This window comes from Panicum hallii, chromosome 9 (genome assembly GCF_002211085.1).
Source record: "Panicum hallii strain FIL2 chromosome 9, PHallii_v3.1, whole genome shotgun sequence".
NCBI lineage: Eukaryota > Viridiplantae > Streptophyta > Magnoliopsida > Poales > Poaceae > Panicum > Panicum hallii.
In genome coordinates this window covers 7,736,052-7,751,072 of record NC_038050.1, presented here as the reverse complement: position 1 = coordinate 7,751,072, position 15,021 = coordinate 7,736,052, and the positions used below count along the sequence as shown (strand labels likewise).

Here is a 15,021-nt window from a genome sequence, read left to right as displayed (position 1 = left end):
ACTATTACGGTACTCACGAATTAGCACCTGCAAAAATTTTATAAAGAAATTTTATTTAATACCGCTGCCCGCATTATCATAGACATGCTTGCGGTCGAATCGACAAGCCTCCCGAGGGCCGAGATTGAACTTCACCATACCATGGGCCGTTTGACCATCTCTGGGCTGGGCTGCCAAAACAGTATGTCAAAATCACATAGTCTTCTCTCTTCACCACACCAGTCAGCAAACATAACAAAATCAAATCACCCGCCAGACCAAACTTTTCATGGCGAGTTTATTCCCAGACAGGGTGAAAAATATCCGCAGCAACAGAGACATCCGAGAAAGACGACAAACTTAGCAGAACCACGCATCAATTGAAAAGCCGCATCATCTAGGCACGCACGTGCCGCTTCATTTCTGGGGCAGCTCATGGTTCCACACATGATGACATGAAATCCGAGAGTACGGGAGATTAAGGACTTAAACCTACATCCTACACATGTTCAGTGACAGCATATGAATATACATTTCTACAGAGGATCTATGTCCGTTGGAGATGGGAGCAGCAACCAGGTACAGGTACAGGCGGAACAAACCACAGCTGAACCTCCTGGCTCCTGCACTCTGGGGCTCAGGCGACAGCGAACTGGAAGGTCCTGGAGTTTGCTGAAAGCGGATTCTCAACTCGAGATCAGGCCTGGAAGGAGAAAATAAGATACACACCATCAAATTTATTAGCACTGAGGTTGAAATTGCTCAGGATGTAACTACGACAAATAACCACGCAGACACAACCTATTGTATCCGACTAGACTTTCATGCAGATGCCTACTTGGTTGCCATCATGAGTGTTCAGGGTAAAACAAGCCGCAAAGCAGAGGCCACAGTCCAACAAAAATGTATAGCATTTCAATACGATGCAACAGCGGCAAATAATATTTGTACCAATACAGCAATACCATGACCCCACAAAAGGAACAAAACCAAATATCCATGCCAATAGAAGTTGTCTCCATCTTGGAAGAATGCAGCTTCAGTCATTCAGATTTTGGAGCAGGGTCCGTGGTGAACTGGGAGGGTCAATAGGAGCTATCCATGTTCTAGAGCTCAGTAGAGGATAGAACAGCCATGAATCTTGAGTATGGTTGTTGGTTGAATTCGTGCCAAGGCAGGAGGCTAAGGGTTGGATCAATTAAAAGCATGGCATTGTGCTTTATGTGAATTCAGCAATAAAACAACCCCTCTAGTTTCTCTCAATGAACCACTATACCAGCCTCCCAAGTAGAACCAGAACCGCCAACAACATCAGAGGCATGCCAATAGGGAACTTGGTTTTGGGGGAATGCAGGTTGCTAACTTGTTTCCATTACAAATCTGCGAAGCATATACATATATTTGTATTTCACAGGTAAATACAGCCCAAGATATGTTGCTATGTATTAGAAACCGGTTACTCCAGCTGTTCTTATTCATTTGATGTTCCAGACTTGTGCTATTAGAATCGTCTCTTTCTAACTTGTTTGTGCAGATCTGAATATATATATATATATATATATATATATATCAGTATTTCGTAGATAATTGCATCCCAAGATTCCATGCTCTGTGCTAAAGTTATCACATAAAGTCATTGTCCATAGTAGCTGATTTCTGTAAGGCCCCGTTTGGATCCCTTCATTTTGAGGAATTGAAATCTACTTAATAGAGTAGGCTATTTGTCTTGGAATGTGGCATTCCACAACTTTCCAAAGTATATATATAAGCTTATCTTAAATTCATGGGGGTGAGAGATGGAAATTGATTCTATAGATCCTCATGTTATGTTTCTAATGTACAACTTATAGCACACTCTTCGATTCGCTTCCCTATAGCAGAAGTGCAGTGCAGAAGTATCTCTCCCATATGGCCAACAATAATATACAAATATATTACACATACTACTATATTAGCTTAATTAATTTATATTTAAATTATGATTATTAGAATGTAATACAATTTCAAGGATCCAAACGGGGCCTAAGGGTCCAAACCAGTAATAAAAGACTTCATAGATACACCTTATAATAACAGAATCAAAAGCTGAAGGGATTGATAAATGCGCTAGTTACTAGCCAGTGCCTTTATTGCTACAAATACAATCCATATAGAATGAAAAACTACTCTAAATCATAGTTCCTTACAAGAAAACTACAATTATTATCTTCTATTGTTTGAGTAATTGGCTATTCCAAGCAATCACACCTATTGCATGGGACAAAAATCATGTTCCTATTTAGTCCAACAACATGCATTGTGTGGCATAATTAACTTTCTTGCTTAAATTAAGACACATGACATAAGAAACAAACTGACAGTGAACATTACAGACTATTAAACAGTCTTCAAATTGCTATAAGCACCGGTTTCACTAAAGCACAAGATAGTGAAGGTGCGACTTTTCTCTCAGAATTTATCCTAATTCAGTTCAAAAGAATTAATATTCCAAACTAAACCTCCCAGCCCATATTTGCAGACAACAGTGGAAAATCGATAACTAATGATATTCAGAGCAGAACATTATCCCGCACCATTAGTTCCTAACTTGGGATTTCTATCACAGATGGAGCTAGAATCCTCACGTCTTATCACCAATTGAAGGTATCCTTTCTGTCGATGAGTATTTAGCATGGTGCTCTGTAAACTGTCTAGTGATCCATGATGCTGTCACTGGATCGTCATCTTAAAACAAGTGAGTTGGTATGTAAAAATAAATGGGGCTTTGTCACAGATGCTAGAAGGGCAAATTCAGCCTTTAGAACCAACCAACTAGTGGATGCTAGGGCCCAGAGCTAGTTTAACCATAAAATTCTAGCTTTAGGCTAGAAGGTTGTAATTTAAGATGGCATGTCACAGGTTGTGGCCATTTGGCAGTATAGTTAACAAGAAAACAGGTGAGGGTATCCTGTTCGCCTTATTATAAAGTACCCGTGAGGCCATGACCAACCCTGGTGCAGTTACCATATTAGTTGTGAAGCTAAATTGTCGACTTGTCGTATTTCCGATATGTGTACTTAGCAATAAATTTGGAAAGACAAAAATATGGTTGTAGTTCCATGAATCTACAAAAAATCAATACTTGAGCTGTTTCAGGATAATGCTAACAATATGAGACAACAAGGAGCAAATGCTGAAGTGCACTGCTGGCAAATCGGTGAAAGCATCAATGAAGGAAACTAATGCCAACACATTAAATAAGTGTTTATTCCCTGGACTGTAATAGCTTCCGAGTAGCAAATTTATTATTGTCAATTCACAGTCAAATGTGGACAGATAATTATTCAAATCATTTTTCAATAAGTATCGCTACAGAATTCATCCAAAAACAGAGTTTCAACAAGTCTGAACTTGTAAAACACTTGAAAGGATACCCCTGCAACTGATATCTTGATAAATTTGCTCTCTTCATATCTTGGCCCCAGAAAAGGTCGTGTTAACTAGGTAAGAAAGAGAGGGAATAATACAAAATGGGCAGTGCTGTGCTTAGCTGTGGGCAGTATTGCCCCAAAATATATTCATACTAGCACTGATTTTTCTTATTCGAAGTATTAGAGGTACTCATGCATCATCCTTGCAACTATTGCAATTGATCCCAATGTTCACATCTCTGTTGGAGTTGCCTAACGGTGATTGATTGGTGGAACGGAGTGTTAGATGGCTTGATCAAACTCAGTCAGTGGATAAGGGATTAGAAAATGCACGCAAGATCGATTTTTATATTTGATCAAGTGATGTAACTCACGCAAAAGGAAGTACTAAAGTTTTTTGGTTTGCCGGATAGGTGATAAAGCAGAGGATGCCTAAGATGAAAAAGAAAATCAACTCTTACATACCCAAACAACCTCTAGTGTGTCTTCAAAATTCCATAACCAACTGATAAGAAGTTCTATCTGGGCTACACTCTCATCCAGGAGCAACTAAGCCTAACTCAGTTGGATAAGGGTCTGGACGTACAGCTAGATCACCCAACTTCGAGTCCTTGTTGAGGTGAATTTGGGTGCCTCTTTCTTCTTAACATAAAGTCACCTAGTTACCCCCTAGGTTGGCCTCGTTCTTTTTTACACTTTTAGCCAGGTCCCCTGAACTGGGATGCATCTCATGTGACAAATTCAACCACACAACCAGGCCAAAACGAAAAGTAGCCACCTCATAGAAAAAATAATGCATTACTGAGCCAATTGAGGATCGTGAGCATGCAACACTAAAATCAATCCACCAAAACAAGTCAACAACTGTTGGTAGAGCTAAAACTAAGCCGATACAAAGGCCAAATTGGCTCGTTAAGTCAGATCGTGCATCCCAAATACAACGCACCTCTCGAATCAATCTCTCCATCTAATTGAGCTGAAAAACTACTTAACATGCACAGATCAAAATTCAGCTAATAGATTTGAAGCAAACAAAAGTGCGGCACTGTGTCACGAGAATCCAGTTCCCATCCATCTCCGAAGTCCGAACTAATTCACGAGGCGTACCTGCGCAACTCACGAGGCAGAACAGTAAGAAGGCGTACCTGCGCAACGGGGAGCAGGCCGAGCTCCCCGATCACCCCCGCCGCGCCGCGCAGCTGCGCGCCGACGCTGGCCCCGCAGGTGGGCACCTCATCGAACATGGACGCGGACAGCGACTCGGAGACGAATCCGGCCTGGAACTCGATGGTGCCCTTGTCGGGGTGCGCGACCATCCCCGTGACGTAGACCCAGAGGAAGAGCTTCTTCGCCTGGACGCCCGTGAGGTCGGAGATTGCGCCCTTGGAGAGCTTCCCCGTGATGGTCCTCTCGTAGTAGACGAGGTGGGAGCCGAAGTGGACGTAGCAGGTGCTGGCGAGGTGGATCTCGAAGGCGCCCGTGGCCTCGTGGAAGGAGTAGGAAGCGACGGAGTCCGGGATGAGCCCCTTCGGCAGGCCGTACTTGGGGAGCAGGTCGTTCGCCGCCCCGTTCAGCGACGCGCCGCCCGCCTGGGCGGCGGCCGCGGTGACGGCGGCGGCGAGGAGCAGGATGGGGAGGACGCGAGGCAGCGGAGACATGGCCGTTGGGGGGGGGGGGGGGGATTTTTTGGGGGTCGGGTGCTCGCTGGCGTTTCGCGTTTTGGGGATGTGGAAGACTCTGACTACTAGCCTTTAAACTGGTTTTTGGCTTTTGGATTAGAGATTTTTTTTTCCTTCTCTTTTTCTTTTTCTTGAGACTTGAGAGACAAGCAAGTTGGACTGGTACAGATACACTGTTCTTTTATGAGAAAGTGGTTGGGAGTAGATACGACTATCTCTTAGAATATATGTTCACACAAACACATCATGATTATCATGCAAAATCATGAAGATATACCATCTTATCATATTTTTAGTTCATTTTATTATATTACCGTTTGTGTTTCAACAGGCTAAAGGGTCTTGATCCAGCTCGAAAGTTATCCCTAAAGAATCACACATCATGTTTGCTATTTTTATGGCATTAATGGTGGCCGAGCTCGATCCGATTTGCATCAAGAATTTGCTTGGAACACGAGAAAATGCCACATTAAAATGATGGCCAAGCTCAATCCAATTTGCATGGAGATTGAAGAACCCGAGATTGGAACACGAGATTTCGCCTAGTGACAGTGGATTATCACAGACATTTGACTTGATCATCCAATTAAACAAAAAAGATTAACAGTGACTCGAAGACTCCCCGGTGAACGGAAATCAGAAGGCTCCATCGCGACTGAAGGACGTCGACCAGCTTAACGTTTGGCGCGAGGTCGCCTTCTGGAAGTAGCGGGGCATCATCCCACGTCGCTATCGTTTCAGCTGGAGGACCCCTCCTAATCCGTTCTTGACCTTTATCAGAAAATGGGGAAAAAAAACTGTTCCTCACCGGACGATGGACCCGGTTCGATTGATTTCAGCCACCAATCAGCCCAAGATTCCTCTCGAATAAATACAAGGTATGTAGAAGTAGTAAGGGCGACAGCTATCAGGAAGCGGGAGTAGTTGGCACACGATCAGGTTGCACCCTGAATCCGTAAAAGATCGTAATTTAGTCTGAATAAAACATCTGTTTGTCATAGAGTTGTGCTGATGCGGTGATGCCTCATGAGTTACAGGCATGAGTATTTGAACTTTGGTCGGGCTCTGCTGCAATCTGTGTCGGTGGAAGCACGATCATGCGAGCCTGTCAGCAGGTACGCAGAGTCACCACACGTTTGCCTTTTTTCCATGCCTTCCTTCCAAAGCATCGCCCGGCTGACCTCGAATTATTAGTCCTGATCATGATCATGCCTGCAAACAAACTAGAAAGGTGCAGACAAGGCGAGTAGCCGGGCCGATATAAAGCACCCAACTAATCTCTGAAACAGTGTTGACGGGGCTCATCCAAACTTACGCGAACGATGTTTATCTCACCAGTTGGTGAAAAGTCAAAAGAACGCGTCAACAGTATGCGATGGTAGCAACAACTCTCTTGGGTTCGATCTGCCCGGAGCTCAAGTCAATGCCAAGACGTGTCCTGGCCTATCTTCAGAAATGCTTATCCTTACCTTGGTCGTCGAGTGCTAATCTCATTGCTGACGCAGTAGCAGCCCACGATATAAAAATCCGAAGCAGCAAGAAGGCTGCTCTCGGTCGACAGACAAACAGAAGCCGTTACTATTGGATGCGTTAACGCAAGATCAGGCATGCACAACCACCGTTTACTATTGGATGCGTTAGGGAAATTATGCTATGGATTTGGTTTCGGAGAAAGAAAAGGACGAATCCATGTGGTTGTTAATCTGGTTTGGCACAAAGAACAGAGTAGAACCCCGGATTATTGAAACCTCTTGGTAACGCTACTCTAATTGCAGAGGCAGTCAAGATAACCACCAATACTATGTACTCAGTCCAGGAGCCATCAGACAACGAAGCATTCGCATTTTTCTTGCGAGAACCGGTACCTCAAATCCTCAGCTGCAGCGAGCACGTGCCCAGCTTGTTGCCCTGTATTTTGTTGGCAAACATCATGGTACAGACAGAATTCGTACGCCAAGCAATTGGTGATTTTTCTAAAACAACACCCGCAAAACACAGGTGCAATAGCAGAGAACTGGTAATTTTTATAAAATCCTTAATTATCTTAACAAGCTTGATCCATGCTCAGTTGGTACCAACTGAACTCAAGGCATTGTATCCAAACGGTCCACAACACAGAAATCAAAACATCGCCAAGGCACGAGCTGTCAGCATCACCCTGTCAACCAAAACGAGAAATCAGAACCAGCGATACAGACTAGCAAAAAAGTTTGGTCCATTGCAACGTCAGCCTGAACTCCAGCAGCTAGCATGCTTGGTAGATAAACCAAAAGGCAAGTCTAACAGCCAAATGAGACTGAAGACAGCTGCGGCGTGAACCGTGAAGGAAGCGGGATGGATATACGAGAGGACGAGCCGAGCGCTCGTAAACCCTGGCGTTCGGTTCTGAGCCTACCAGCAGCCACACCAGTCGGGCCGCGGTCTTTTTTTTAAAAAAAACCGGATTTATATATTACATATAATCCTTAATGTTTACATTCTTACAAAGTCACCCTTTGGAAAAAGATAGATTACAACCCAGTCCTTGCAAGAACTTCCCGGCCGTCCTTATCGCCGGCGATCGGAGCAGCCGTCCGCAACTTGAAGCCGACAATGAAACACCATAGTTTTTCATTGCTACCGAGAGTAGTATATCAAATGCATTGACTGTTGGTGATATGCCCAAGAGCCCATCATCACAATACGGTTTAAAGGCCCAAGAGGATATTGATCCAAGAAGGATTAGGGTTACTAATGGGCCTATAAGATAGAAGCCCATTAGTACGCCCTATATATATGAGGGAGGGGCTAGGGGGCGAGACAACCTGTGAGCCGCGCCACCTCCCTAGCCGTCGCCCCCCCTCTCTCGGCCGCCGCCCTTGCCGTGTGTGCGGTGCTAGCACACCGACGCCCGGCGTTTCATCCCCATACGTGTGGACTCCGTGGAGGCGCTGCTGCGACTGCTGCGCTGATCGGCTGCTGGGATCAAGGACGAGGAGCTCGGTTCGTGGGACGTGATCGACTACTTCCTCTACATCGACGCGCGACTTCATCCGCTGCGCTGCGCGTCTAGTGGTAACGTTCTATGATCTTCCACTCGCAAGTATCTTGGGTATATACGGTAGTGATGCTGGCGTAGCCTACCCGTTTCCCTACAGTGGTATCAGAGCCAGGTTGCGTAGTTTTTGGTCTGGATCACTAGCATATAGGTGATATGTTGTTGTAGTAGATTGGATCTATTACTTTTGCACGGTTTGATTAGATCAATTGGTCATAAGGGGTTAAAACTGGAGCGAGTTGATTGCGCGGCATGTGACAAAAGATTAGTTCGTGTTCTTTCTCTGTTATGCATATGACATGTCCCTACCGGCTGGAATCACCATCAGGGACTAATTGTGTGCATAGGCAGCAGATTGAACCAACAGATCAAGGTCATATGTAGATGCAGTCTTCTCAAGTGCAAAGTTTGCACGGTCAATGTGATTGACCTAGTGAAAATTGAGGCATCATGAATGGCTCGGATTTGAGGTGATGCGATCACTCTGATGAGATTTCATAGGGATTCCATAGATGAGATTCCATAGTTAGGCGGGACCGCCATTGCTTTCTCGCTATAGCGGCTTCCTAAGCGCTACTTTGGTAGAACACGTCGTACGCCTAACTTGTTTTTGCAGGGTGTGATGTGAATGGTATGGCCTCAATGTCACGTGATGATGTATGTGATGATTTGTGCGGCCTGTGTGTCGCAAGTTAACACAACCGGGTTGAGGTTGCACCATTATTGTATAACGACTTGCGTGTCGACTTGTGATGTTTGAATCCTCATGTAATTATTTCACTAGCTATTAGATGTAGTAGCTTAGTATATTTTCATGGAGGCTTCAATCATGATGGCGATGATGATCACCACAAGACAGGACGGATGGCAATGGAAGTCACCTTAGAGCCATGGCGATGGAGCCCATTGTGATGCAAGAGGCCATACTATTCACAATATAATATGATTATATACCTGTGATGTTTATTTTCCTATCATACTATTCTTTCATGCTTTTACATATGGTGGATGTTTTAATCATGATAGAATAGCTTCCCTCAGAAAAGGTTGAGTTTTTTATGCCTTTTACCAATAGCTGCACCTATAAATTTTGATCGTTGTGTGGTAGGTTTACCAAAGTAGAGTACCCTCAGCTATCACTTTTGTATAGGGTGGATGTCGGACATTCACAAGCGTAGTATTGGTTTACTCAACAAAGCTATCAAAACAGTTTTGGGCTTTAAGGCATAGGGTTGGGGCCGGGGTATTGGATGCCACCTAACAAACAAGAGTCGCATAGAGATGTGATTAGTAATTTATTGCTTGCCTGTATCACTACTTTTCTAGCCGTGATGCTAAAGCTCACTAGGATTTTAGTGATTATGGATCTTGAACCACTATATGTCATTAGAGGGAAGATGACTTTGATATAGTAGGTTGTCTTTTGTTAAATTAGTTAATGAAAGTCTTTACGTAAACTTAGTGCTGAAATTGCTTTATTTTAATGTTGTAGATCATGTCTGCCAGTAACAATTCCGCTTTCAATTTGTGTTCTGTTCTTGAGAAAGAAAATTTGAATGGAACAAACTTTATTGATTGGTACCGCAACCTGAGAATTGTTCTCAGGCAAGAGAAAAGGGAGTATGTTCTTGAGCAGCCATATCCTGATGATCTCCCTAACAATGCAACTGCTGCTGATCGCAGAGCTTACGAGAAGCACTGCAATGACTCACTTGATGTCAGCTGTCTGATGCTCGCCACCATGTCCCCTGATCTGCAGAAGCAGTATGAGCATGCGGATGCTCACACCATGATCGAGGGGCTGCGTGGGATGTTTCAGAACCAAGCCAGGACTGAGAGGTTCAATATCTCAAAGTCCTTGTTTAATCCTTGTTTGCGTGTAAGCTGCCAGAAGGTAGCTCGGTTAGTCCTCATGTGATCAAAATGATTGGTTACATTGAGACTTTGGACAAACTTGGTTCTGAACTTCACCAAGACTTGGCTACTGATGTTATTCTCCAGTCGCTCCCGGCGAGCTATGAGCCTTTTATCATGAACTTTCAGATGAATGGCTTGGACAAAACATGGAGTGAGTTGCATGGGTTGCTAAAGATAGCAGAGGAGAGCATTAAGAAGAATCCTAATCATGTGATGATGATTCAGAAGGGGAGCAAAAAGAGTAAGCGTTGGACGCCTCCTAATCCCAAAGGTAAAGGCAAGGAAAAGAGTTCCAATGGTGAATCCTCGGGCTCTAAGCTAAAGCCAGCACGTAAGGCCAAATCTGGCCCTACTTCTGAGGATGAATGCTTCCACTGTCATGAAAAGGGACATTGGTCTAGGAACTGCAAGAAGTACTTGGAGAAAAGAAGAAGAAGAAGGGAAGTGAGACTTCCACTTCAGGTATAAATGTTATAGAAATTAATATTGCATTATCTTCCAGTGAATCATGGGTATTTGATACTGGATCGATGATTCACACTTGCAAATCGTTGTAGGGTCTAAGTGAGACTAGAAGATTTGCAAGAGGCGAGTTGGACGTTCGTGTCGGCAATGGCGCAAAGGTTGCAGTGTTGGCGGTCGGCACCTACCACCTGTCTCTACCCTCCGGATTAGTTTTGGAATTAGATAATTGTTATTGCATTCCTGCTTTGATCAAGAACATTATTTCTTCTTTATGTTTGGAAGAAGTTGATGATTTTAAGATTGTAATAGAGAACAAACGTTGTTTTATTTTTTGCAATGGTATTTTTTATGCTCATTGTCCATTGGTGAATGGATTATATATTCTTTATCTTGAGGATAAATCTGTCTGTAACATTAATACTAAGAGGCTTAGACCAAATGATTTGAATCCCACTTTTATTTGGCATTGTCGCTTAGGTCATATAAATGAGAAGCGCATTGAACAACTCCATAAAGATGGATTGTTAAGCTCATTTGATTTTGAATCATTTGACACATGTGAGTCTTGTTTGCTTGGAAAGATGACCAAAGCACCTTTCACTGGTCATAGTGAGAGGACGAGTGACTTGTTGGGACTTATACATGCCGATGTATGTGGACCAATGAGCTCAATAGCCCGAGGTGGTTTTCAGTACTTCATTACTTTCACTGATGACTTTAGTAGATATGGCTATATCTACTTAATGAGGCACAAGTCTGAATCGTTTGAAAAGTTTAAAGAATTTCAGAATGAAGTACAAAAGCAATTAGGCAAGATAATTAAATTTCTGCGATCTGATCGTGGAGGAGAATATTTGAGCCTTGAATTTGATGATCATTTGAAACAATGTGGAATTATTCCGCAGCTAACTCCGCCCGGAATGCCTCAATGGAATGGGGTATCCGAACGGAGGAACCGAATCTTGTTGGACATGGTTAGATCCATGATGAGCCAAGCTGATCTTCCATTGTCATTTTGGGGTTATGCTCTTGAAACTGCTGCGTTCACATTGAATAGGGTTCCAAGTAAGTCTATTGAAAAGACACCATATGAGATATGGACTGGAAAGCATCCCGGATTATCTTTTCTCAAAGTTTGGAGATGTGAGGCTTATGTCAAACGTTTGATGTCAGATAAGCTCACTCCAAAGTCAGACAAATGCTTCTTTGTGGGGTATCCTAGAGAAACCAAAGGATATTATTTTTACAATAAGGCGGAAGGCAAAGTGTTTGTCGCTCGTAATGGTGTTTTCTTAGAAAAGGAGTTTCTCTCAAAAGGATTTAGTGGGAGCAAGGTGCAACTTGAAGAAATTCAGAAAACACCCGAAACTATTTCAGCACCCACTGAAGATCCACGGGATGTGCAAAATGTTACACAACCCATAGTTGAGGCACCAGCCCCACGATGGTCTATAAGGGCACGTCGCGCTAGCGCCACGTATTATTGATGGAAAATGATGAGCCCTTGACCTACAAAGAAGCAATGATGGGACCCGACTCCGACAAATGGCTTGAAGCCATGGAATCCGAGTTAAAATCCATGCATGATAATCAAGTTTGGAACTTGGTCGATCAAATTGACAGTGTAAGACCTGTCGACTGTAAGTGGATTTTTAAGAAAAAATTAGACATGGATGGAAATGTTCACATCTATAAGGCACGATTGGTGGCAAAAGGTTTCTGACAAATTCAAGGTGTTGACTATGAGGAAACCTTTTCATCCGTCGCAATGCTAAAGTCTGTTCGGATTCTCCTAGCAATTGCCGCATATTATGAATATGAGATATGGCAAATGGATGTCAAAACCGCTTTCCTTAATGTACATCTAAGTGAGGATGTGTATATGACACAGCCTGAAGGTTTTGTCGATCCTAAAAATGCTGGGAAAATATGTAAGCTTCACGGGTCCATCTATGGATTGAAGCATGCATCTCGGAGTTGGAATATTCGTTTTGATGAAGTAGTCAAAGGGTTTGGCTTCATCAAGAATGAAGATGAGCCTTGTGTTTACAAAAATGCTAGTGGGAGCGCACTTATGTTTCTGGTCCTATATGTGGATGACATATTACTGATCGGAAATGATATTCCAATGCTTGAAGCCGTTAAAACCTCATTGAAATAGAGTTTTTCGATGAAGGATTTAGGAGAGGCGGCTTACATTCTGGGTATTAGGATCTATAGAGATAGATCAAAAAGGCTAATTGGATTAAGCCAAGACACGTAAATTGACAAGATATTGAATCGGTTCAATATGCAAGATTCCAAGAAAGATTTCTTGCCAATGTCACATGGCATTACTCTAAGAAAGAGTCAGTGTGCTACGACACCTGACGAGCAAAAGAGGATGAGTACGATTCCTTATGCTTCAGCCATAGGGTCGATCATGTATGTTATGCTTTGCACGCGCCCAGATGTTTCCTTTGCGCTAAGTGTTACGAGCAGGTATCAGTCAGATTTCGGTGAAGCTCACTGGACAATTGTAAAGAGTATCCTTAAGTACTTTAGAAGAACTAAGGATATGTTCCTAATATTTGGAGGCGAAGATGAGCTCCTTGTAAAGGGTTACACCGATGCTAGTTTTCAAACAGACAAAGATGACTCTAAATTGCAATCCGGTTTTGTTTTCTGCCTCAATGGTGGGGTAGTGAGCTGGAAGAGTTCCAAGCAAGATACGGTGACTGATTTGACGACAGAGGCCGAGTATATTGCAGCTTCCGAAGCTGCAAAAGAAGCTGTTTGGATCAGAAAGTTTGTTTCTGATTTGGGTGTTGTTCCTAGTGCGTCCAGTCCAATGGACCTCTATTGTGATAATAGTGGTGTTGTTGCACTAGCAAAGGAGCCTAGAACAACTAAGAAGTCCAGACATATACTGCGGAAGTATCACCTCATCCGTAACTTTGTTGAGAGAGGTGATGTGAAGGTTTGCAAGGTGCACACGGATTCAAACGTTGTTGATCCGTTGACGAAGCCTCTCCCACAACCAAAGCATGAGGCGCACATGAGATCTATGGGTATTAGATACTTACATCAGTAATTCTAGTGTGCATGGGAGATTTTTGTGTCATGAGTATGATTGTGTAATGATGAATAATTATTATTTTTTCCATGGATGATTATTTTTACATTGATTATCAAGTACGTGACTTGTTCGTGAAACTCTTTGTTGACAATGATATGATTCTAAATTATCCCTAGCTTATGTCGTTATGTGGGACAACAACGACGTTGAGACTAGCACATGCATTAATTGATGATCATGTTTCACGGATCATGGATATGGAGATATCGGATTAATGATGTGGGCACATGTTGGTGAACATGGTGTTGGATTGACCCACTCCAAGACAATGTTGGGATTGTTATTTTGTATGTGCCATCAGTTGTTCTTGAGTGTTATACCTACTGGATCCTTAGATCTGAGATCGCCATTGTTTCTCACTGTGTGTAGTGGTGCATCTTGGGGCTGCTAAACGCTACTCCATAACTGGGTAGTTACAAAAGTAGCTTACAGGTGTGTCATTACAGGTGTGTCATGAAACATGGAATGGGATGTGAGCGGATCAAGATGGAATTTGCCCCTCCTAGATAACGGGAGAGATATCTCTGGGCCCCTCGAGATAGTTGGATTTGAAAGTGCATGGCCATGCCAAAGTGATTAAAGAGTTAATCATTATGACTAAAGGTTAGTTATTAATAGAATCCACTATTAGATCGAGAGAATGGTCGAGCTATCACAAAGGTGGCACGCATCTCGCCTTGAGCTTGACTGGTATCGTGTGGCAAAGGGATCGGTGTATGAGTATATCTAAGGTTCGGCCGATATGATCTTTATGTGTATTTGTGAGTCACTATGCCCTGCTAGGTGCCGCTATTGACTTGTGATTCGGAAATAATTTCCGATCACGACCACCTACACATGAACCTAACGGGTCACACACTTAAGGGGTTTGGAATGTTGGAAAGCTTGCCTGTATGATTGTCTCTAGTGCAAGTGGGAGATTGTTGGTGATATGCCCAAGAGACCATCATCACAATACGGTTTAAAGGCTCAAGAGGATATTGATCCAAGAGGGATTAGGGTTACTAATGGGTCTATGAGATAGAAGCCCATTAGTACGCCCTATATATATGAGGGAGGGGCTAGGGGGGCGAGACAACCTGTGAGCCGCGCCACCTCCCTAGCCGTCGCACCCCCCCTCTCTCGGCCGCCGCCCTTGCCGTGTGTGCGGTGCTAGCACACCGACGCCCGGCGTTTCATCCCCATACGTGTGGACTCCGTGGAGGCGCTGCTGCGACTTCTGCGCTGATCGGCTGCTGGGATCAAGGACGAGGAGCTCGGTTCGTGGGACATGATCGACTACTTCCTCTACATCGACACGCGACTTCATCCGCTGCGCTGCGCGTCTAGTGGTAACGATCTATGATCTTCTACTCGCAAGTATCTTGGGTATATGCAGTAGTGATGCTGGCGTAGCCTACCCGTTTCCCTACATCG

General features: G+C 43.6%; 1 protein-coding gene across 1 annotated transcript; it reads right to left on the bottom strand.

Moving 5' to 3' along the window:
• Nucleotides 1–329: 329 nt before the first annotated feature.
• Nucleotides 330–5,081, bottom strand: LOC112875612. Its single transcript, XM_025939526.1, has 2 exons — nucleotides 4,535–5,081; nucleotides 330–682 (listed from the first exon to the last, which is right to left on the bottom strand). The coding sequence occupies exons 1-2, from the start codon at nucleotides 5,045–5,047 to the stop codon at nucleotides 677–679; spliced, it is 519 nt and encodes a 172-aa protein (XP_025795311.1). The 5' UTR covers nucleotides 5,048–5,081; the 3' UTR covers nucleotides 330–676.
• Nucleotides 5,082–15,021: the final 9,940 nt, after the last annotated feature.